Source organism: Rhinatrema bivittatum, unplaced genomic scaffold, assembly GCF_901001135.1.
Source record: "Rhinatrema bivittatum unplaced genomic scaffold, aRhiBiv1.1, whole genome shotgun sequence".
NCBI classification, from domain to species: Eukaryota; Metazoa; Chordata; class Amphibia; order Gymnophiona; family Rhinatrematidae; genus Rhinatrema; species Rhinatrema bivittatum.
Window position 1 is genome coordinate 48445 of NW_021821074.1, and position 25746 is coordinate 74190.

A 25746-nucleotide genomic window follows, 5' to 3' on the forward strand; every position below is an offset into this window, starting at 1 on the left:
GCTTCAACGGCAGGGGAGAAGAAAAACTGATACTTCACGCATATCCAGCATAGCTCTCTGCTTCAACCGCAGGGGAGAAGAAAAACAACCAATAAGGGCTGAATAACATAGTCTGGATAAAACAAATAAGCATGGGTGTAGCTTGCTTATTGCGGCGGTTACTACTCCTAACTAATCAAGCTTGATATTTCACTTGGATGCAGCTCCATCACTGCTCTCTACATTAAAGGTGGGGGTGGAAGGGAAATAGAACAAAGAGCTAAGAGAAACAGATAAGTATGAGAAAAAAAAAATGTGTGAAGCTTGCTGGGCAGACTGGATGGGCCGTTTGGTCTTCTTCTGCCGTCGTTTCTATGTAATAAGAAGACATGGCCCAGAAGGCTTAGAGATGCCAGGGGAGCAGGCAGGAATTCAGCATACACTAAAACCTGTTATGTATGATGTGTCCATGCTATCTGAAGGTGACCTGCATCATTTGTTGGTTTGCTTTGTACTTTGACACTGTAAATAAATTGCATAAAAGGAAACAGAGTCTGTCTCCTTATACCTTCTGGCTGCTTCCAAGCTGCTTTCGCCAAATTACATCATCATTCCTTCGGAGATCCCTTGTGTTTATCCCATGCTTTCTTCAGTTATCAAATTATTACAAATGATGAAATAATAATTTAAAAAAAAAAAACCCTGACATACTCCAACCCCAATCCTCTTTCTCACTAAGGGTAGAGACAGAGAAAGTCACCCACTATCAAGTCCTTTCTCAACGAAAAAAAAAATACATTCTCTAACAATCCTGAGTTCTCCTGAAAGAAATCAGAAAGTGACAGCCCCCTTTAGGACATTCCTTTTGGAGTGTCCCATCATCTGCATTCAAACAGGAGCTCCCTCCAGCAACGGAGGGGAAAGGGCTGCAGGTCAATGCCAGGACCAGAGCTGCAGGAGCTGGATCAGGAGTCAGGAACAGCCTCAAAAACAGAAAGCTCTCAAATGGATTAAATGCTTCCTCTCCAACAGGCCGCGAATCGCAAAAATCGATTCGCGGCAGCAGATCGCTCCCGGACCCCGAGGGACTTTTGGCCAGCTTGGAGAGGGGGCTCCTGACCCCACAAGACTTGCCAAAAGTCCAGCGGGGGTCCGGAACGACCTCCTGCAGTCGATCTCCTGCCGGCGCCATTTTCCGTACGGAAAAACGATTCGCGGCAGGAGATCGCTCCCGGACCCCCGCTGGACCCCCAGGGACTTTTGGCCAGCTTGGGGGGGCCTCCTGACCCTCACAACACTTGCCAAAAGTCCAGCGGGGGTCTGGAACGACCTCCTGCAGTCGAATCGTGTTGGTCTATGGCCGGCGCCATTTTGCGCCGCCATTTTGCAAAATGGCGGCGCAAAATGGCGCCGGCTGAAGACAACACAATTCGATTTCAGGAGGCCGTTCCAGACCCCCGCTGGACCCCCAGGTAATTTAAGGCATTTTGGGGGGGTTCGGGAGAGTGGGGGATTTAATTTAAAGGGTCGGGGGTGGGTTTTAGGGTGTTTTAGTGTGCCAGTTTTCCCGCCCTCCCCCTTCCCCCGATTTTCGATTTTTTGACGATAAATCGGGGGAATTGTTATTGTATCGTGGCCCTAACGATTTTTGACGATTTAAAATATATCGGACGATATTTTAAATCGTCAAAAAACTATTCACATCCCTAGTATATGGAGTAACAACAGCTAGAGAGGGAGAACACACTTCTGGACATGAGAGCACAGGCTGATCCTTTGGAAACATGTACGTTTTATATATATATGTAGAATTTTTATCTACCATTACTTCTTCTGTATGATCTGAATGTATTTGTTCTATCCTCCTATTGCTCAAATAAACTTACATTCCTAAGTACCTGGAACTGTGATGTACTGAATCAAAGTTTGTATGTGACTGTCTATTAGGGAATAAGCTCCTGGGTTCAAGCCCCCAGGTATAATCCCAGTAATCATGTTTACCTTGGATAAGCCCCCCGAGGTAGTCCTATGTACATGCAGGTGATAAGCCCCTAAGGTAGCACCCAGTGTAGACTTCAGTGAGATTAGCAGAATGACAAGGTGCACAATCTGAACCCGGAACAGTACCAGATCCAGAAGTTGCCACATGTCCATGCATTTCAGGTCACCATGGATCATAAGGAAGTATAGGAAACTCCTGCACTCCTGACTTGTAAATTCAAGCTGTGGAGTTTGAAGGGAATGGAGCACCAGGAAAGAGAAGCCTCATTGCTAACAACTGCTGACACTCTTGGGGGAAAGCAAGGGTCAGTTCCATTAGACCATGAATATAGTCTTGGTTTTGCATAAGGATCTATCTTACTCTCTTTTGAAATTAATTTTATCCTCCAATATTTACTATGTTACTAAAAATGAATGTTACTGTAAACAAAAAAGCATTACACAATTTTTAAAAAATCAAAGGTAAACTTACCTGCCATGGTTGAAAGTCCTGTTTTAGATCCCCCCCAAGTTGAGACTTGGCTGTGTACATGTTGTGCAAAGCATGAGCCAGTGCATAGACTGCAGTGTAAAGACTATAAGTGAACTGAAAATGATTCACATCAAACTCTGAAAGTGAAAGGTTAGACAGAGTCTCCAGCCCCGTGCAGCTGTGCAAATTCAAATTTTCAGACCCAATCTCACACTGGAATGCCTTCCTCCACAGAGGTTTCAGAACAGAGGGGTCTGGGAATGTGGATGGGTGGAGATTATGGAGGAAATCCTTGAAACCTGGAATCTTTCCTTTATGAATGGCAAATTGTAGAGAACCATTCAATGTGCTACAATCTGAAAGTAAGTATGGGTGGTGTATGTTATTTAGGGAAGAGGCTTCAGAAGATATAAGCAACTGCTTGCCAGTCATTTCTTGCCACCATCGGAAGCAGAATTGTGCTGCTAAGTAACTGGTAGTGCAGTAGATGATAATCACATTAGCCAGTGACTTCTTGACCTTGTCAATAACCCAATTCCATCTTACAGAATCTTTAACTGTATAGGTGATGACCAAAGGAGTTTTTTCTACAAATTCCACACAACTTCCACTCCTGATAATCTCCCTCTTCAGTTCGTCGCAGCCCCTCTGATCACTCTCATCATCCGAGGTGAGAATCCCCACCCAGGTCCATCTGAAGAGGTTCAGGAGCTGAATCAGGCCCTGGAACTGAGAATGATCATTTGGGATCGTGCGATAGAAGAACGGGAACTTAACCCGGTCATTGAAGAGTATGTCCATAGATCCGTAACTGATCTGTGATTAAAAGGGAAACATGAGAAATGTTAGGATTTCTTTCCTTTTTTTTAATTTAAATTGTATTAGGTTTATTCATTTAAAGTAATGAAATAAAACAAGAATATTGTAGGTTATGAAGCAAACAAAAGCAAGAAAAAGGTACTAATTCTACCATAACCTGGATAGTCACAACCAGTTTGTCACAAAAAGAGGTGGGGAGGGGTGACGGTAACAAATTCACTCAGTCTCACACACCAGACAGACAATGTGTTGGTAACTGTTAGCCACAGCTTTATTGTATATTGTTCGATAGAAGCAAAAAATATCTAAGTACCTGAGCCATGACAATAGATCTATCTAGTAGGGATGTGAATCGTTTTTTGACGATTTAAAACAATCGTCAGATATATTTTAAATAGTCAAAAATCGTTAGAGCCGCGATACAATAACAATTCCCTCGATTTATCGTCAAAAATCGTAAATCGGTGGCGGGGGGAGGGCGGGAAAACCGGCACACCAAAACAACCCTAAAACCCACCCCGACCCTTTAAAAGAAATCCCCCACCCTCCCGAACCCCCCCAAAATGTTTTAAATTACCTGGGGTCCAGTGGGGGGGGGGGGGTGTCCCAGCGCGATCTCCCGCTCTTGGGCCACGGCTGCGTTAAGAGAAATGGCGCCGGTGGCCCTTTGCCCTTACCATATGACAGGGCAAAGGTAGCACCGGCGCCATTTTGGTTCCTATAGGGAGGAAGGGAAGAGGCAATTGGCTTTCTATAGAAGCTGTAAACCACATCTGCCTTTCCCCCACGGCTCTAGCTGATAGAACAAGGGGTAAGCAGACTGATCTTGCCTACCCCTTGTGCCACAACTAGGGACTTTTGGCCAGCTTGGGGGGGCCTCCTGACCCCCCCAAGACTTGCCAAAAGTCCAGCGGGGGTCCAGGAGCCACCTTCTGCACTTGGGCAGATTTGACAATATTCAAAATGGCGCCGGCGCTACCTTTGCCCTCACTATGGCGACAGTGAAATGCTAAGAGAAATTAGGGAAGCTAACCAAATTGGTAGTGCGGTAATAATGGGAGATTTCAATTACCCTAATATTGACTGGGTAAATGCTAGAGAGATAAAGTTCCTAGATGGAATAAATTATAGCTTTATGGAGCAATTGGTTCAGGAACTGATGAGAGAGGGATCAATTTTAGATCTAATTCTCAGTGGAGCACAGGATTTGGTGAGAAAAGTAACGGTGGTTGGGCCGCTTGGCAATAGTGATCATAATATGATCACATTTGAATTAATGACTGGAAGGGGGACAGTAAGCAAATCCAAGGCTCTCGTGCTAAACTTTCAAAAGGGAAACTTTGATAAAATGAGAAAAATAGAAAAAAACTGAAAGGTGCAGCTACAAAAGTAAAAAGTGTGCAAGAGGCGTGGTCATTGTTAAAAAATACCATCCTAAAAGCACAGTCCAGATGTATTCCACACATTAAGAAAGGTGGAAAGAAGGCAAAACAATTACCGGCATGGTTAAAAGGGAAGGTGAAAGAAGCTATTTTAGCCAAAAGATCTTCATTCAAAAATTGGAAGAAGGATGCAACAGAAGAAAATAGGATAAAGCATAAACGTTGGCAAGTTAAATGTAAGACATTGATAAGACAGGCTAAGAGAGAATTTGAAAAGAAGTTGGCTGTAGAGGCAAAAACTCACAGTAAAAACTTTTTTAAATATATCCGAAGCAGAAAGCCTGTGAGGGAGTCAGTTGGACTGTTAGATGTTCGAGGAGTTAAACGGGCACTTAGAGAAGATAAGGCCATCGCAGAAAGATTAAATTATTTCTTTGCTTCTGTGTTTACTGAAGAGGATGTTGGGGAGGTACCCGTACTGGAGAAGGTTTTCATAGGTAATGATTCAGATGGGCTGAACCAAATCACGGTGAACCTAGAAGATATGTAGACCTGATTGACAAACTGAAGAGTAGTAAATCATCTAGACCAGATGGTATACACCCCAGAGTTCTGAAGGAACTAAAAAATGAAATTTCAGACCTATTAGTAAAAATTTGTAACCTATCATTAAAATCATCCATTGTACCTGAAGACTGGAGGATAGCAAATGTAACCCCAATATTTAAAAAGGGCTCCAGGGGTGATCCAGGAAACTACAGACCGGTTAGCCTGACTTCAGTGCCAGGAAAAATAGTGGAAAGTGTTCTAAACATCAAAATCACAGAACATATAGAAAGTCATGGTTTAATGGAACAAAGTCAGCATGGCTTTACCCAGGGCAAGTCTTGCCTTACAAATCTGCTTCACTTTTTTGAAGGAGTTAATAAACATGTGGATAAAGGTGAACCTGTATATGTAGTGTACTTGGATTTTCAGAAGGCATTTGACAAAGTTCCTCATAAGAGGCTTCTAGGAAAAAGTCATGGGATAGGTGGCGATGTCCTTTCGTGGATTGCAAACTGGCTAAAAGACAGGAAACGGAGAGTAGGATTAAATGGATAATTTTCTCAGTGGAAGGGAGTGGGCAGTGGGGTGCCTCAGGGATCTGTATTGGGACCCTTATTTTGTGAGAATGGAAAATTGGGCATCAAACTGGCAGATGAAATTTAATGTGGATAAGTGCAAGGTGATGCATATAGGGAAAAATAATCCATGCTATAGTTACACAATGTTAGGTTCCATATTAGGTGCTAACACCCAAGAAAGAGATCTAGGTGTCATAGTGGATAACACATTGAAATTGTCGGTACAGTGTGCTGCGGCAGTCAAAAAAGCAAACAGAATGTTGGGAATTATTAGAAAGGGAATGATGAATAAAACGGAAAATGTCATAATGCCTCTGTATCGCTCCATGGTGAGACCACACCTTGAATACTGTGTACAATTCTGGTCGCCGCATCTCAAAAAAGATATAATTGCGATGGAGAAGGTACAGAGAAGGGCTACCAAAATGATAAGGGGAATGGAACAGCTCCCCTATGAGGAAAGACTAAAGAGGTTAGGACTTTTCAGCTTGGAGAAGAGACGGCTGAGGGGGGATATGATAGAGGTGTTTAAAATCATGAGAGGTCTAGAACGGGTGGATGTGAATCGGTTATTTACTCTTTCAGATAATAGAAGGAATATGGGGCACTCCATGAAGTTAGCTTGTGGCACATTTAAAACTAATCGGAGAAAGTTCTTTTTCACTGAACGCACAATTAAACTCTGGAATTTGTTGCCAGAGGATGTGTTTAGTGCAGTTAGTATAGCTGTGTTTAAAAAAGGATTGGATAAGTTTTTGTAGGAGAAGTCCATTACCTGCTATTAATTAAGTTGAATTAGAAAATAGCCACTGCTATTACTAACAATGGTAACATAGAATAGATTTAGTTTTTGGGTACTTGCCAGTTTCTTGTGGCCTGGATTGGCCACTGTTGGAAACAGGATGCTGGGCTTGATGCATCCTTGGTCTGACCCAGTTTGGCAATTTCTTATGTACTTATATTCTTATTTAAATCAAACCTATTTTTCTGATGCCCAATGCCATTTACACAAATATTTAAGAAACATAGGAATTTGTTCTGATTTCTGCCTTGTATCCTAATCTCAGGCTGTTTGTGTGCTTCACACAATTTTCAAGAGGAAAAAGCATTATTTGCAGGTACTTTTATAGTGACACAAACGTATTCCCATCTGAATTATTATGATTGCTTTCATTTTTACTAATGCAGATATTATAATTTTGATTCCAGATTATGTTAAGTTTAAAGAATATTTTAGGTAGGAATCACATAACAACATTTATAAGAAATAGGTAATATGAACAAAACATACGAATTTTACCATTTATCAGTGGTCCCGAAACATATCTGTGGCTTGGCAATATATCAAGAAGGGCTACACAAAGAAATCTAAACAATGCATATCCTATTTCAAAGAGCATAAAACCTCCAGCTCCTCAAACTTCAGACAGATTCCCTGTTGAGAGCTTACAAGACAGCATGACCGATCTCACACAATAAGGATCTCCAGCACTGACGTGCACGCCAATCAAGAACTCGCTTATAGCTGAGTCACTACTGGGGAGAGCCAGGAGACACTCTCTTTTTCCGGGAAAGCGAAACAGCTTCTGCTAGGCCTTTGTATATAAATATTCCCTATTAGTTGGGGGATTTGGGACCTCATTTTCTAAAGTATCACAGGCCTGCGATACTTTAGTTGAGGGGCGGGGGCCGAATCGGGGGTCGGGCCTGCGCTAGCCGGCAGCGATCGCACCTTCGCGGCGCGATTGCTGCAGCTTTCGCACCCAATAGCGCCACCATAGGAGGTGTAGTTATTGGGAGCGAAAGCGGATGCGAAAAGGGCCTTACCTTTTCACTGTCCGCGGCGTCGGTGCAGAGTCGGTTCCAGTGACGCCCCGACTCCTCCTCTTCCGGGGCCGACTCCGTCCTGACTCCGCCCCCATCCTGGTATCACACGCGATAAGGGACTTTTCGTGTGCGAAAGGTCCCTTATCACTTGCGAGTGGCTTGGAAAATAAGGCCCTAAGATAGTTATGCTTGCTTATTGTGCTCGTTTGATTGTATTTCTACTGGTACTCTTATAAGTGCTAATTTGGTTTTCTCACTATACTATATTTGGTAAATATTATTATGTATTCTTATATTACATACATTTATTATTATTATCAGAGGGAAGGGTTGGGTAATTTTCTCAGATTTATTCTCCTGACTCCTCCTACTCACAACCCCCACTCAGCTCCACCCGTGACACCAATAAATAAGGAACCAAGAGAAGAGGCTGGGCAAATATTCTACTGATTATTGACTATAAATCCATATCTGTAGTTGAATAAAATATGGACTGCATTAGCCTGCCTTTAATTAAAAGAAGTTAGTTGATAACCCTGTCTATAGTCATGCAAACCTCTTTCAGAGGCAACTGGTGAACAAAATGCAAGCACTGAAGTTTTGGAAAGAAACAACAAATGTGTATTTTTTTGTGCTGTTCTTTTGTTTGATTAAGCAATGTGCTAATGTTTTTACAACATAATGTTCTGGTTGAAGTAAAGGTTTTGAATTATTTCCTATGGTTGCCACAGATGTAGATCTTATGTTGTCTTATCTTGCTATGTCTAATTCTGCCTAATAATGACCTGATTCTCTTGATGCTTCTGGTCTCATCCAGCCCATGCTTCTCTCTGATGTTCTGAACAAGGAATTTCTTGAAAGTACTGTTTGGGGTGTCATGAAAGACTTAAACTTGTTTGAAATTATTCCAGGAGATATACAACCTAGGTAATCTATCAAACTCATATATCACCAGCAATGATCCAGGCTAGTGAAAGGAGGATAAGAAAGGTCATTACTATACCTGTGGGAGTTGATAGATCCCTGTAAGTTGGGCAATTGCATCTGATGTATCTGATGAGAGACTTCCAATGAAACCAGCCACCTGGCCTTGCTGGTGACAGCTGTAGCCAGGAGTAGGATCCTCTTCTCCAGATAAGATACTTAGGGCTCTGTATACTGAAACACCGGCATGACAGCAGGAGTCATAGATATGGAAGCCCAAGGTGATGTTGGGTAATATCTCAACATTTTGGTTGATCTCCTCAATGGCAAAATAAAAAGCCAAAAGATGCCGATAGTAACGGAGATTCAGTCTGTGAACAAGGTTTATTACAATTTATCACCCACCTTTTAGCCAGTAAGTACAGATGTTGAGGATGCCTACAAAATCCTGTTTGTAGAAATAGCTGTTCTAAATTTTTCCAACTATATTCAGTGGCAGACTCATGTCCGTAAGTCCCACTGAATAAGTTGGAAAATGTATGCACATAACTTTACCTGTTTACTGAATATGCATCTCAAGCTGTCTCATTCTCAGCTAAAGTAACTTAACTCCAGTTGGATTATTTTAAAATTCTCCTATCAGAGTTAACTTGAATTTTCAGACTGAAGAAATGTGGCATTGTACTGAATAGGCTATTTTAAATGGTGTCTAAGTGCATACATAATAGGGAAGTGCATGGGAAAAGTTTTCATGTCATTTTGTCACTATATTTTAGTTGTTTTGTTTGGCTTTCAGCATTTCTATCATTTCAGGATTTGCCACTTCTTTTCTTTATGTAAAAACATGTGATCCTAAATCTGGGTGCCCCCATCCAATCTCCATCGCTCTAGTCATTTTTTTTTTTAATTCCATTGTGGGTAACTCCCTCCTGCCTCATCTCCTCCCAATCTGTACGCCACAGAGTCAATCTGGTTCTCCAGTGAGCACCCTCCCCACCAACCATAAAGTCTCCTGTGACCAATACTCCCCACGCCATGCTGGAAGCATTTTTTCTTACCTCCTTCTGGCTTGGCTTCAATGCTGGTTTGAAAATGCTACACTAGTAATGCTGACCATGCTAAATATAGTCAAGAAAGGTAGCATAGGATTACATTTTTGTCAAAATAGTGCTGCTCTGGTAGCTATTTTAGCAAGTGTTTTTTTTTTTTCTGATAGCAGCATAACATTGGCTAACTTTACTATAGACAGCATAACAGGCTTAGGGGCAGATTTTAAAAATATGCACGCATGTACTTTTGTTCGCGCAACCTGCGTAAACAAAAGTAGCATAGCTGCACGTATCTTTTAAAATCCGGGGTGGGCGCGCACAAGGCTGCGCAAAATCGTCAGCCTGCAACGTGCTGAGCCACGCAGCCTGACTCCGTTCCCTCCGAGGCCGCTCCGAAATCGGAGCGGCCTCGGAGGGAACTTTTTTTGTCCCCCCTCACCTTTCCCCACCTTTCCCTCCCTTCCCCTATCTAACCCCCCTCCCCCCCCCGGCCCTACCTAAATACCCCCTACCTTGTTCGATGAAGTTACGCCTGCCGCTGGCAGGCGTAACTTGCACACACCGGCTGGCCAGGCCCCGACAGAGGCTGTGTCGGGGCACTCAGCCACAACCCCGGACCGCCCCGGACTGCAGACACGCCCCCAGGACCATTTTAGCAAGCCCCGGGACTTACGTGCGTCCCAGGGCTTTGCACGCGCTGGCGGCCTATGCAAAATAGGCACACCAGCGCGCAAGTGCCCTGTGCGCGTAATGGCAAATTATAGAAATGTTTTTCTTATTATATGATTTCTTTTACTTATATATGCACTGTTTTGCTATGCTTTCCTGTATATCAAGCTTGCTGTTACGTGTCCTGTCCGCACATGGCCTGCACATGGGCCTGCTCACCTCGCTGACTCCTCTGCAGGTCATGGGTCGGCCTCCCCAGCAGCAGCCGTGAGCTCCTCCAGGCCTCAGCGTCCCTCGGCAGCAGTTGCCATGCCTTCCACTGTGGACCAGGCCTCACAAGAAGTTCGGCATCTCCAATGGCATTGGCCACACACCTGTGCACACGCAGAAGGCCCAGCCTCTTGTAGGGTTAGGGGCGGGTCCTAGCTCCGTGGTACACCCTGATTGAATGTTCAATATAAGGAAGTCCCTGCCTATACTTCCTTGCCTTGGCAATCAGGTCAGCACTGCTTGTGTACTAGTTTGCCTATGCATTCATAGTCTTGTTCCAGTCTTGTTCCAGCCTTGTTCCAGCATCCTACTGTTCCAGCGTCCTACTGTTCCAGCGTCTGTCTGTCCTGTCTCCCCAGGTAGTATCCTCGGACTGTCTCTCTGGTACTGACCTCGGCCTGCTCCTTGACCATTCTGTCTGCTGCCTGGATCCTGACCTCTGCCTGCCTTGTGACCTCATCTGACCTCCAGAACCTGATCTCTGCCTCGTTGACTACTCATCGGACTGATCCTCAGATTCTGACTTCGGCTGCCATTGACCACGTCTCCTGATTCTGGCTCTGTTCCTTGCCTTGTCATTGCCTATACTGTTCGGGGTCTTCCTTGCTCCTCCAGACCTACAGCCTAGAGTCCAACTGCTCTCCCTTGCTATCCATGGGCACACCTCTCTACTACCTCTCCAGGACACCCTGCGAGGCCCACCTAAGTTCAAGTGGCCAGGATCCCTACGGGCTCCACTCGGGGGGACCGTGGACTTCCAGTGGTGAAGCTCATCCTAGCCTCTGTCTCCTCCAGTGCACAACCCTCTTGGGGCACATGCATCCTGGTTCCTACCAGGGAGCCATTCTCTACTGCTCCAGGACAAGGGTCCACCTCCAAGAGCAACAGGTTGCCAAGGCTATGACTCAGTGGAGTCTCCCACCCCCAGGGCCCTACCGGGTTTGGCCGCCACAGTCAAAGAATATCACAAAGCTTTGGAATCGCTAGCCTCTTCAGTGAAAGAACTTCACTCCCAGCTGCGAGATAAAGTTCTGGCCAATCTCATGAGCCTATCAGCCTCTATGCTACCCAAAGCATCATTAGCATTTCCTACACCTCCTCGATACAATGGGGACCCACGCTCCTGTCATGGCTTCTTCAATCCTTGCTTCATGCAATTTGCACTGCAACCCTCCTTGTTCCTGAATGAAACCACCAAAGTGACTTTCATCCTTTCCTGCCTGGAAGGGAAGGCTCTAGCATGGGCCTTTCCCTTAGGGGAATGCTCTGATCCCATGCTTTCCAACCTATCCAAGTTTGCTGCTCTCTTCAAGCAGACCTTCGGAGACCCAGGCCACCAAGCTCTAGCCAGCCATAATCTACTCCCCCTCTGTCAAGGGTCATAGACCCTCTCTGAGTATATGGTGGCGTTTAGGACCCTGGCTACTGAGCTCGGGTGGCAAGAAGATTGTCTGCAAGCCATCTTCCTAAATGGGCTCTCCAGCACTCTCAAAGATGAACTCTCCATCCATGAGACTCCATCGTCCCTATAGGACATGATTTCCCATCACCAGGAAGATTGACCATTGTCTCTGGCAAAGGCGCCTAGAAGTAAAGGTTTCCCGTTCTCCTGCACCGCATCCGATGCGTGTCCAGAGTCTTCCAGCCAAGACTTCAGTACCACCACCACCTTCTCCCGTGGTGGAACCTATGGAGTTGAACCGTGGGCAACTGTCTCTAACTGAGCATCTCTTTTGGAGGAAGGAGGGTCTTTGCCTTTACTGTGTCACTTCCAGACATCTTCAGCAGTCCTGTCCGGTCCATCCAGAAAACTGCAATGCCTGAGCCCAGCGGGGGTCCTGAGCTTAGGCGCTACTGTCACCAGCCCCCAACTCCTGCTTCCAGTCTCTCTGGGTATCGAGGCCCACTTCTTCACCACCACTGCTCTTGTCGATATAGGAGCAAGTGGCAGCTTCATCATGGATGACATTGTCAAGCTTCTGAATATTCCTCTTCAGCCATTAGATGTATTGCCTCCATTCAAGGAGAACATATTCCAGGGCTCATTACCCATTGAACAGTGACTGTCCATCTTACCATGGGCACTCTCCACGAGGAAGAGATGTCCTTCTATGTGTTAAAATGATCTACACATCCAGTTATCATGGGGCTGCCCTGGCTCCAGGTCCATGAACCTCAGTTTGATTGGCATTCCCTGCAGTTGGTGCAGTGGGGTTCCAAGTGCCAGAAGACATGTCTACATCAAGTATCTCCAGTAGTCTCTGTCCTGAAGTCTACCACTCTATATGGTTTGCCATATATGAATGAATGAAGGAGTGTTGCAGTGCAAATTGCATGAAGCAGTATGTTGAGTTTGAAGACATCTTCTCGAAGCAGAAGGTGGATACCTTGCCCCGTTATGCAAGTTCAATTGCTCCATAGAACTTCTGCCGGGCACAATGCCTCCCAAGGGCAGAACTTATCCATTGTCTCTCTCAGGAACTCTAGCCATCAAGTAAAGGACAGTGGGTTATGCCCTTGTATTGACTACAGAAGGCTCCATGCCATAACCCGCAAAGACTGATACCCCTTAACTCCTTATCAGTGAGCTGTTTGATCGCTTTCAAGGGGCATGGATTTTCACCAAGTTGGATCTGAGGGGTGAGTACAATCGGGTATGCATTCAACCTGAAGATATCTGGAAAACTGCATTCAACCATGAGGGATGGTCACTATAAATATACCGTGATGCCCTTTGGGCTATGCAATACCCCAGCGGTCTTTCAACAGCTTATGAACGAAATTCTCCGAGACCTCTTGTATTCATTCGCTGTCGTATAGCTTGACAACATCCTGATCTTTTCCAAAGACCTTGAATCCCATCGAGATCATGTTCTGATCATCCTCTAATGTCTAAGAGAAAATCATCTGTATGCCAAGTTAGAAAAGTGCCTCTTCGAGCGAAATCACTTATCCTTCCTAGGGTACATCATATCTTATCGAGATTTTTCCATGGATCCAGATAAAGTCCAGGGGATCTGAGACTTGCCCCAGCCAGTAGGCCTATGGGCCTTACATTTCCTTGGCTTTACTAATTATTACAGGAACTTCATTGCCAATTATTCTACCCTAGCTGCTCCACTTACCACCATGACCAAGAAAGGGGCTAACACTCGTGTGCGGACTACCAAAGCACAAGCCACTTTTCACACACTAAAAGATGCTTTCTGTTCTGGTCCTTATCTTCAGCATCCAGACCCAAGACGTCCATTCATCGTCAAAGTTGACACCTCTGCAATTAGAGCAGGAGCCGTCCTAAGTCAGTTCTATCCAAAGGGAAATTGATTCCTTGTTCATTCTACTCACACAAGTTCTCTCCTACAGAGCAGCACTACACCGCTGTTGACCAAGAACTTCTTGCCATCAAGTTGGTACTCCGAGTGGCACCCCTGGTTGGAAGGGGCGCAACACAAATTTACCATTTTCACTGACCATAAGAATCTTGAGCACCTTAAAGAAGCTCAACTCTTGAATCCTAGACAAGCCCACTAGGACAGTTGAATTGAACAGTTCAATTTCATTCTACGTTATTGCCCAGCTTCCAAGAACCTCTGTGCTGATGCACTCTCAAGATCCTTCAAACCAGAAGATGTTACTGATGTTCCCAGACACATCATAGATCCTGCCTGCATATCCCATGCATGACCACTACAGTCCCAGTTGGGAAAACCATCATTCCACATAGATTACATGAATGAATTTTGAAATAGGCCCATGATTCCAAGTTGACAGGACACCTGGGTCATGCCAGGACCCTAGAGATATTGCAGAGATATTACTGGTGGCCCAACATGGTCAAGACTCTCGTAACTATGTAGATTCATGTCCCATCTGTGCCCAACAGAAGCCACCTACCGGATGGCCTTGGGGCCAACTCAAACCGCTTCCAGCACCTACAGAGCCATTGTCCAGCATCTCAATGGACTTCATCACAAACCTGCCTCCGTCCCAGAACAATACCGTAATCTGGGTCATCATTGACTGTTTTTCGAAAATGGGTCACTTCATTTTCTTGCCCGGCCTCCCATTGGCCCCAGAACTAGCCGTTCCTGAAACATATTTTCCATCTCCTTGGATTCCCAAAGGAAATTATATCCGAATGAGGACCACAATTTGACGCCAGGTACTGGCACTCCCTATGCAAAACGTTTAACATTGCCTTGCATTTCACGTCGGCATATCATCCACAGGCCAATGGTCAAGCTGAAAGGACCAACCAAACCTTGAAAACATTCCTCAGTTCCTATGTGAATGACCAGCAGGACAACTGGTCTGATCTTCTACCCTGGGCTGAGCTGTCACACAATACCCATGTCGCTGCTGCCACTGATGTATCTCCGTTCTCCGTGGTATTCGGATGACAACCTCAGCTACCAATTCCAGTTCCTCTGACTGTTCCTTCTCCAGCTGTGCAATCCATGGTCCACACCATTTGTCAAGTGTGGAATCAAGTCAAAGAACACATTACCCAGGTCGCCAAGTGCTCCAAGCATACTTCTGATGCCCATAGACATTCCGCTCTACTCTTCTGTCCTGGTCAGAAGGTGTGGTTAAGCACCTGATACATAAGTTTGAGACTTCCTTCTTATTGCCTGGCTCCCAAGTACATCGGTCCATTTCCAGTGCCTCGAAGAGTGAAAGCAGAGCGTTATCAGCTCCAGCTACCTCGTGCCATGAGCATCCACAACACATTCCATGTCTCTCTGTTGAAGCCTTTGGTCCTCTCCTGGCCCTCTTGTAGAGATCCTTCACATCCGCGGATCTCTACGGAACGAGACTTGTCACTCCAGGTAAGAGAGGTCCTCAACGTCCATTGGCATCGAGGTAGATGAGTATACCTCTTAGCCTGGGAGGGTTATGGGGCCAAGGAGAACTCATGGGAACCCTTCCACAACATTCTCGATAAAGAGCTCCTCAGAACTTTCCATAGGAGTTATCCTGAAAATCCATGGCCACTTAGAGGGAGGCATAGGAGGGGGGGTACTGTTACGCACCCCATCCGTGCCTGGCCCGTGGGTGGGCAAGTTCACCTCTCTAGCTCTTCTGCAGGTCATGGGTCATCCTCCCAAGTGGAAGCCATGAGCTCCTCCAGGCCTCGACGTCCCGCAGCGGCAGTCACCGGGTCTTCCACTTCGCACCAGGCCTCAGGCCGGAGTTTGGCATCTCCAGTGGTGTTGGCCACGCCCCTAGGTGTGTGTGTGCATGGACCGCCTGGCCTCTTGTATGGCCAGGGGCGGGTCCTAGCTCCGCAGTGCAGCCTGATTGAATGTTCAATATAAGGAAGTTCCTGCCTGCACTTCTTTGCCTTGGCAATCGGGACGGCACTGCTTATGTACTAGTTTGCCTCTGCATTAATAGTCTTGTTCCAGTTTTGTTCCAGCATCCTACTGTTCCAGCCTTGTCCAACGTCCTTCTGTTCCAGCGTCTGTCTGTCCTGTCTCCCCAGGTAGTACCCTTGGACTGTTTCTCTGGTACTGACCTCGACCTGCTCCTTGACCATTCTGTCTGCTGCCTGGATCCTGACCTCTGCCTGCCTTGTGATCTTGTCTGACCTCCAGAACCTGACCTCTGCCTCATTGACTACTCCTCGGACTGATCCTCAGATTCTGACCTCGGCTGCCATTGACTGTGTCTCCTGATTCTGGCTCTGTCCCTTGCATTGTCATCGCCTATGCTGTTCGGATCTTCCTTGCTTCTCCAGACCTACAGCCTAGAGTCCGACCGCGCTCCCTTGCTATCGTGGGCACACCTCTCTACTAGCTCTCCAGGATACCCTGCGAGGCCCACCTAAGTCCAAATGGCCCGGGTCCCTACAGTGCTCCACCTGGGCTCATCCTAGCCTCTGTCTCCTCCAGTGCTCAACCCTCTGGGGGCAGGTGCTACCTGGTCCCTACGAGGGATCCATTCTCCACTGCTCCAGGACAAGGGTTCACCTCCAAGCACAACACTTGCCTTGATTAATATTTTGTAAATCAATAAAGAAAAAAATCAAGGTGCTGTAAATTAATAAAAAAGTTACACATTCAATAATACCCAAATAACAGAATAGTTCAGAGTAACACATTCAAACAAGCAACTCACTCACCTTTGTTTCCCAATGTTTTATGATTCTCATTGTAATGAGTGATAAATGTTAAATAAATGGTTTGATAAAAAAAATTAAAATAGAAGGCAAATTAAAATAATAAATATTAGAAAAAACATAAAACAGCTAAACAAAATATATCAACCTTCCATAATAACTGCTAAATAAAATAAATTATCTATTTAAGTATCTAAGCCATGGATGAAACCAGATTCTTTCTAAAAGTGAATAACTCTAGCCCTCGCACCCCCCCTCCCCCCCAGGTGAGAGTGAGAGAGAGTGCCTGAGACATAGTTCTAAGTAGACAAAGCACATTTCCCTAGTTTGTTCGAGGTGGATTTCCTTGGGGGATGGGAGCCTTAACACTTCTCTCAGGGAGGAACACATCATTCTGGAAGGATGGTAAAGAACTAAATGTTTTGACAGATATGGTGGGGTCCCCCACCGGAATGCTTTAAAAATCAAACTGACCATCTTAAAATGTTTTTGATAAGAAATATTCAATTTGTTAAGCTCTTACATTAGAAAGGTGATATTTACCTTTCCTAAAACTGACCTCGGTTGCAGTATTTTATATTATTTTGAAGTCTATGGATAACGTAGACAAGAAGGCTATGAAAAAAAAAAACTGCAGTAAACTAAGAGGGTCATTTTCAAAAGCGATCGCACGTGAAAAGGGTCTTTCCGCGTGCAATCACTAAATGGGGTGGAGTCGGGGAGCAGTCAGCCCCGGAAGAGAAGGAGTTGGGGCAGCACAGGGGCCGACTCTGTGGAAAAATCGCTGGCGGCAAAAGGTAAGGACACTTATTGCCGCCAATTTCGCGCCAAATAACTACAGGACAGACACCTTTTATGGTGTAGTTATTCAGTGCGAAAGCCGGCAGCCAGCGCACTGCAATGGTGTGATGGCTGCCGGCTTTCGCAGGCCCGCCACCCCCCCCCCCCCCGCTTCGCCCCCCCGGCCCCCGTTACCGCCGGATTTTCTAAGGTCTGTGACCTTAGAAAATCCAGGCCTAAGTGACTCAAAATCAGTGAATATTAATGATTTAAGATTCTGAGCCTCCAAGAATGGCTTGAGTTGCCTAACTAGCCATAAAAAAGTAGTATGATGTTTTAACAGTGTTGTAAATGTGGAACTCCATGCTTAATTTTGAATCAAGCTTGTCTCCCAGAGCGGCAATGTAATCTGAAGCTATGCACGCACAATTTCTGTGAAGGAAAGAATATCTAGATCTAGGTTCCTACAGAACCACATAGTCTTGGATTTGGATTAACTGGCTTTTAATTTAGAAGCGAGAAGCCAATTGGATACCTTAGGCAAACATTGATTAAAATCAAGATCAACATTGGTTAAAATCAGGATTTCTTTCTTTCAGAAGGAAGAGCATTAGGGAGCAGGCTCACCCCTTTTTCTTCTTCTCTATGAGCTGCTTAGAAGGAAGGGGCTGGAGCAAAATACCCTGCTCTTCTGCTTCTTAATTCTGAAAAGTGGCTGACCTCCATTACAGACATTTCCCCCACAAATTAAGCCCTGAATATAGCTTTGCTGAACCAGAAGAACACTCTGACATAACTTCAGAGAATGAAGAAGTTGGTATTACATGAACCATTTGCATTCCGACTGATAAAAAGCTTGACCATAGAAAACCAAATATTGAGATAAAGTTGAAAAATAGAGCAAAAGTATTACTAACAGAAATATCAATACATGTGGAGAGAGAGAGAGAAGGAAGATCAGCAAGGGGTAGATTTTCAAAAAGTAAGCACGCGCAGGTCCACGTGTGCGCACGTCCACGTGTGCGCACTACCCAGCACACACACATGGATGTGTGATTTTATAAAATGCGCGTGCTGGCGCATGCATGTTATAAAATGCCGGGTCGGCACGCACAAGGGAGGGAGTCTCTAATTTGGTAAAATCACATGGCAATGCCTCAGGGCCTTCCACAGTCCCCAACCCCCTACCCTAACCTCCCTTCCTCTTCCCCTATTCTAACCCCACCATCCCTATCCTAACTACCCCAATTTTTTTTCTTTTACCTTTTGCTCCTGCAAAGGAGCAGGAGCAAGTTGCGTACGCTGGCACCCTGCTGGCACCCTGCTGGTTCAGCAGCAAATGGCCGCTGTACATGGTGCCTCTAGCTCTGCCCCACCCCAGCCCCTGACCATCCCCTTTTAAAGCCACGGAACTTACAACGTCCCGGAGTTTGTGCGTGTGGCCAGGCCCATTTGAAAATGGGCCCGGCGTGCGTAAGACCTGGCCATGCACATAAAAGCCAGGATTTACCTGCTTTGGGGTTTTAAAATCTACTCCCAAGAGTTTAGAGATGCAATCAGAGCACAAGAGAATGTGGCAGAGAGATATAGAAATGTTCCCAATCATATTAGGACCACCAGCTTGATTAAAAAGAAATTCAAGCACAGCTTGATATTTTACCAGCACATATTACTTACTATGGACACCAGCAAGAAGCCCATTTTATTTATTTATTTATTTATTTATTTATATATACTGCCTATACAAGTAATAGAAGACCTTGGCACAATGCAACTATTTAGTAAAGCATCAATAGTAAATTTGTGTCATTAAGATCATATTTGTCATACCCTTGCTTATAAATCAGATTCATTCCTATCATGATATCCTCAAATACATTTAGAGAAACAAAAACAATAGAAACAGGGTGCTCTTGGTCGCAGGAATCCTATGATATTCACTCTTTTGACTATTTTGCTAAACGTTTCTCTGATCACTTTCTATGTAATATTAATTTTATTTCTGGGATATTTTATATAGAATACGTTTTATTCTTGTTTTTATTGTGCTTGGTCTGTTTATAGGTTGCTGTCATTCATCATTTCTGGATAGCATGGAGTTGGAAGTCTGTCTAAAGATCTTACAATGAAATAGAACCATTCATAAAATAAGTGCAAAGAGTCTGATCTGATGAGTAACATGCACAATTTATGTAATGCCTCTAAAAAATTATCATAAGTAGGTTTTCTACAGAAAATTTTACAACATAATTTTCTGAAAGTGCATTTTAGAAGGGCTTTTAGCCCACAATTTAATTATGCTTTCATAGATTACAAGCTGTTTTACATAATTTTGCATCAGTCACCCATTGCCTATGAATTTAAATAAAATTGTACATTCTTCAATCAAAGGAAATAGTAAAATTTAAAATGATAAAAAGACAAATAGTATGCACTTTCCCATTTTGCATTCACTATTACAGGTGAATTTTCAAAGGAGGTATGTACATAAGAATAAAATAATAAGGGCCTGATTTTTAAAAGCATTCACTCAAGTAAGCAGGCTTTGGAAAATTGCTGCAATATCTGCCATTGAATTGTCCATAGGATTTACTCAAGTAATTGTGATTTCAGAATGTGACATAACCTTTGAAAGTTTGGCTGAATTTTAGTATTTATTTATTATAAAATTTTTATATACCACCTTCAGACTCTAAAATCATTCAAAGTGATGTACAACCAAATAAAATAATAGATTAAACACTTACAATAAGATAATACAATATAAAAAAAACAACATACACAAATATCTTTGCTACCATTTGAGGCACAAAACTTTTCTTTGCAAATCATATCATTTCCCCAGTATTCTATAATTTATTTGAGAAAACAGCCATGATTTAATGCTTCTTTCAAAACATTAGATAGTCTACATCCTAATGAATCGATACAGGGAGATTTCACAAAGAAAGAGAAAACCCTTGATCTTATCTATTTCCTTCGTTTCACTTTAAATGAAGGGAAACAAAGTGCTCCTTGACTTGTTCTCAGTTTTCTACCAGGCTGCTACCACATCACTATATCTAGCAAATAACACAGTGCTACATCTTACAAGTCAAAACCAGTATCCTAAACTTTATACAAGCCATTATTGAGAGCTAATGTAAAGTTGATAACATCTCATTTATTGTGGCTTTTCTCAAACAATCCAATATCCTATTTTTATGAAATTGAATTTTTTTGCATTACCCACTGTAGTAAATTTACCCGAAGCACATTGCAGTAATCTCAGTGAGCCATTACTAATATCAATACATTTCCAAGTCAGAAAACTACTTACACAAAGCACGCATATGCTTCAGGGGACTTTCTAAAGTTGAAGGGAAATGTTGAGGAAAAATCAGACATCTGAATGACGCCTCCCAAGATCAGGTCTCGTCCTCTAATGCTGAATCTATTACCATTTCTGGCATAGCTAGAACCTCGTATCTGGCTTTGGGTAACGGTGGCAGAAATCATTATCAAGACTCCACTCACTCTCAGAAGTAAGGAATATGGAAGCATTGTATCATTTGATTTGATTTTTTTTAGTACCTTTGGTTCAATGACTCCTCCCTATAGGGACAGCAGCTATTTAAAAAGAAAAATACCCAGCCAATCGGTATATGTTACTACTGTGTACCAAATTATCTTTAAAAAGTCTTCTGCATGATTCCACTTTCACCTTTTTCATGGTGTTTTCAAATCTTTGCCTTCAAAAAGGCACAGATTGCCTGTACTGGGAGCAGAAGCAAAACAATTTCCATTCTCACCAGCTCTCTTAACACCAGGGATTGAACTCTTTATCCAACAGGACGTCTATTTCAGCAACTGCTATAGATACCTCCCTCACTCTAATTGCAGGTCACATGCAAATAATATAAACAGCAATGATGATAAATGTATTCAGATCCCTTGTGAACTGAAGATAAAAACTATGCGGCAATAAAATAATATTTGTCATTCAATTAATTCATTGGAGAAAAAAAATGAACTTCTAAACATGTTTTGGTTTAAAGTCTCTTTTGAAAACTGAATTCACCTCAATTATGTTTGAGAGATGAATGACACTGTGACCTTGAATGTGAAGTCAGCATCTCTAAAAGTATTGCATCACTGAGGTACATTAGTGGATATCCTTTATTGGATACATATTTCTATAACTTTTTCCTACATTTAAATTAGGAATGTGCATTCATTTTAACTGAATTTGAAAAACGCAACAAATAAGGGCCAATTTATTTCTTTCAAAATGAATTGAGGAAACCCTGAATCAAACAAATTGTATTTGTTTAATTTGGTTAAAATCTCTCATCAGGTCTATGCCTATTTCACAAGGCCAGGGCCTTGTTGAAACATGAGCAAAGGACCACTCCCCCAAAAAGCTTTTTACTTGGGTTGAGACATTCCCCAACCCCCACTTACCTGCTCTATCAGAGACCCAAAGCCGAGGCCAGGCCAGGCTAGGTCCTGATTCCTGGGCCTCAGCTTAAACCAAGACCTGGGCCCAAGCCCAGGCCTGATGCTGGGGCCTAGATCAGAGACCACATCCCAATGCTTGGCAGTCAGCCTAGGTCAGAGCCTGATCCCAGGCCTGATGCCAGGGGCCACTCCAGAAACTATGTCCTCACACTTGGACCCAGGTTCTTATCTAGACCAAGACCCAAGCATCAAGAACCAGTCTATGGACTGGGTCTAGGCCAAGGTCCAGCCATTATGAAAAGGTCTAGGCCAATGCCAAGGCACCAGGACCCAATCTCTTGTCTAGGCTCTGGCATTGGCCCAGGGCATGGGCTTTGGCTGAGGCTGAGGCCAAGAATTTGTACCTGTCCAAGGCCTCAGAATTGGGCATAAGCCAAGGCCCCAGTGTTAGGTCTAGGCCAAGGTCCAGGCATTAGGAAGAGGTCTGGGTCAATGCTCAGGTGTCAAGACTCGGCTTCTGGACTGAGCCCCTGTGTTGGGCCTGGGCTGAGGCCCAGGTATCAGGACCCAGTCTCTGGGCTGGGCCCAGTCTCTGGGCTAGGCCAAGGCAAAGGCACCAGGACACAATCTCTTGTCCTAGCTCTGGCATTGGCCCAGGGTATGGGCTTTGGCCGAGGCAGAGGCCCAGGAATTGGTACCTGGCCAAGGCCTCAGCAATGGGCCTAAGCCAAGGCATAGGGACCAGGCTTCCAAGCCTCAGCCTTGCATAGAGCCTAGTCCGAGGTTTCAGTGACCTACCGTCGCCTAGACTTATACAAGACTGAGGCCTCAGCCTGGGCCTACACCTCGCCAGTGAATCCCCACCAGACTGGGTATATGGGGGACAGTTAGGATCCCTGTCTCTGGAATTTTTCCAGGTGGGAGGGATGGGTGGTATCTCAAGCCATTTTTGACCACTCCAGTCTGTTTTTCACCCTCTACATTCAACTGAAACAGCCCTTACCAATGTTTCCAATAAACTGTTTATGGATAAAGCCAAAGGTCTTTACTCTGTCCTTATCCTCCTTTACCTATCTGCTGCTTTTGACACTGTTGATTACCACCTATTCCTTGATACTCTGTCATTGTTTGGATTTCGGGATTTTGTCCTATCTTGCTTCTCTTCTTACCTCTACCACCGCACTTTTAGCATTTCCTCTGGTGGTTCTTCTTCTACTGCCATTCCACTAACAATTGGTGTGCTTCAGGGCTCCATCCTGGGCCCTCTTATCTTCTCACTATATACTAATTCCCTTGCTGCTCTGATTTCTTCTCATGGATTTCAATACTATTTTTATGCTGATGGCTCCCAAATCTACCTTTTTACACCAGAAATCCAGACTCGGATCTCGGCCTACTTGTTAGATATTGCTGCCTGGATATCTTGCTGTCACTTTAAGCTCAACATGACCAAAGCAGAGCCCAAGCCCACTTCCCCTTTTCCTCTTTTTTATGTTTCTATGGATAACACTGTCATCAGCCCGCTCCTATCATCCTGTCACTTTGAAGTCCTCTTTGACTCCTCTCTCTCCTCCTCTATGCATATCCAAAACACTGCTAAAACAGGTCATTTATTTTTTATAACATTGTCAAAATCCATTCTTTTCTTTCTGAACACACAACCAGAACCCTTTACTTACTCTCTCATCTCCACCCTCTTAGACTATTGCAACCTGCTCTTCACAGGTCTCCTGGCAAGCCATCCCTCTCCACTGCAATCTGTCCTAAATTCAGCTGTGTGACTTATCTTTTGCCAAAGTCTCTACATTCACATAACCCCACCTCTGAAGTCACTGCATTGGCTCCCTATCTGCTCCCATATAGAGTTCAAGCTCCTCTTTCTCACCTACAAATGCCTTCACTATGCATCACCTATCTTATTTCTCTCTATATCCCTCCACGTGCAAGCAGCTCTGGATAAGTCACTTATATCCATGACTTTCTCCTCTACTGCCAATTCCAGACTCCGTACTTTCCACCTAGCTTTACCGTGTGCTTGGAATAGTCTCCCTGAACTGGTGCATCATGCTCCCTCTCTTGCCATGTATAAATCCCATCTAAAGACCACCTTTTTGAAACTTCTTTTAATTCTTATCCCTGATTGACTGCTTTTTGTTATGGACGCTCTAGGAGAGCCCTGGGAAAGGCGTAGAGGTGTGATCGCTTGCTCCTGAGAGATAGTGTGAGCCCTTTGGCCTGAGGTGGCTCATGGAGGAGCACCAAGACATACTTCGAGTGAGGTAAGCAAGTACAAGCATGGGCAGAGCAAGAACACAGGAGGAGGATAAAGTGGGTCAACCCTCTGTTGAACCAACATATACTATAGATGACAGAGGGTAGGAAAATCTGATGCAAGGTACCAGAGTAGGGGATTCCTAACTGGTGAGAGACAAAGAGTCAGAGTACATAAGGAAATGAGGACTCCTAGAATTTGGATGAGAAGAGGACTCCTGGACTGGACAAGATGAGACTCTTGAAGACTTGGACAGGGGGATTCACTTGAAGACTTGGACAAGAAGACACACTTGAAGACTTGAACAAGATGGTATTCTTAAAGACTTGGATGAGGGGATACACTCAAAGACTTGAACAAGATGGTACTCATGAAGACTTGGACAAGGGGATACTCTTGAAGATGAAGAAGAGATGAGACTCTTGGAGACTTGGGAGAGTGTTGTCCCTCAGGGTGCCCTACACAGCCTGACGTGGACTGGTCATGGACCACTCTGTCCGCTGTGTGCCCTACAGAACCTGGAAGGCTGGTCGCGGACCACACTAAGAGCAGAATGTGCACTGAGAGGAGAAGAGAGTCTGGACAGCACTTGAGAAAAGTCCAACCGGAGACGATTCCGGTCACTTGAAGACTGATACTGGGAATGCTGGATGCTTCTGCGAAGGATGACTGAAGGAGACGTACAGAGGATGGCAAAGCTGCTGGTGGATTCTTCAGGAACACAAGAGTGGAAGCCTCAAGTGCAGGACATCTAGAAATCTGGACACCTGGACATCTGGATGTCAGAATGAGAAGACAACTGGACATCAGAGTCTCTGGAAATCAGGGACGATGGACACAGGTAAAGTAGACTACTGGATGAGTAGATATCAGAAGGTCATAGAGAAAAGAACGATGGTCATCAGGACAAAGGACATCTGGACAAAGGACATCTGGATTACTGGAACAAGAGGACATCTGGACATTTAGACATCTGGACATCAGGATGTCGGGAACATTGGAGACGTCTAGGACAGATGAGGAACCCTGAGGCTTACGGAAGGAAAGCCAAGTGCTACACCATACCATGAGGATGATCTGATGAGGGATGAAACCTGGAGCTTTGGATGGACATCAGGAAGAAGAAAACATAGAACATGAAGTCTTCCAGACAGGAGCAGCAAGATGAACCACGATGGATGCAGTGGAATGCCATGGAGGGTGAAACTCCAAAGATGGATTCTGAAGAAGACATAATTCCAAAGATGGAATGCGGAGTGATTAACATAAGAACATGCCATAGTGGGTCAGACCAAGGGTCCATCAAAGCCAGCATCCTGTTTCCAAAAGTTGCCAATCCAGGCCACTAGAACCTGGCAAGTACCCAAAAACTGTATATTCCGTGTTACTGTTGCTAGTAATAGCAGTGGCTATTTTCTTAGTCAACTTAATTAATAGCAGGTAATGGATTTCTCCTCCAAGAACTTATCCAATCTTTTTTTAAACACAGCTATACTAACTGCACTAACCACATCCTCTGACAACAAATTCCAGAGTTTAATTGTGCGTTGAGTGAAAAAGAACTTTCTCCAATTAGTTTTAAATGTGCCACATGCTAACTTCATGTAGTGCCCC

At 44.4% G+C, this 25746-nt stretch overlaps 1 protein-coding gene across 1 annotated transcript in view; it reads right to left on the reverse strand.

Moving 5' to 3' along the window:
• The window catches only part of LOC115082433 (vomeronasal type-2 receptor 26-like), a gene marked incomplete at its 5' end in the record, with an annotated part of 36083 nt that extends 27181 nt beyond the window's left edge, over window positions 1-8902 (reverse strand). The window contains 2 exons of the mRNA XM_029586664.1: window positions 2453-3268; window positions 8611-8902. Of these exons, the coding sequence (XP_029442524.1) occupies window positions 2453-3268; window positions 8611-8902 (1108 nt within the window). The remainder of the gene's footprint in view (window positions 1-2452; window positions 3269-8610) is intronic.
• Window positions 8903-25746: the final 16844 nt, after the last annotated feature.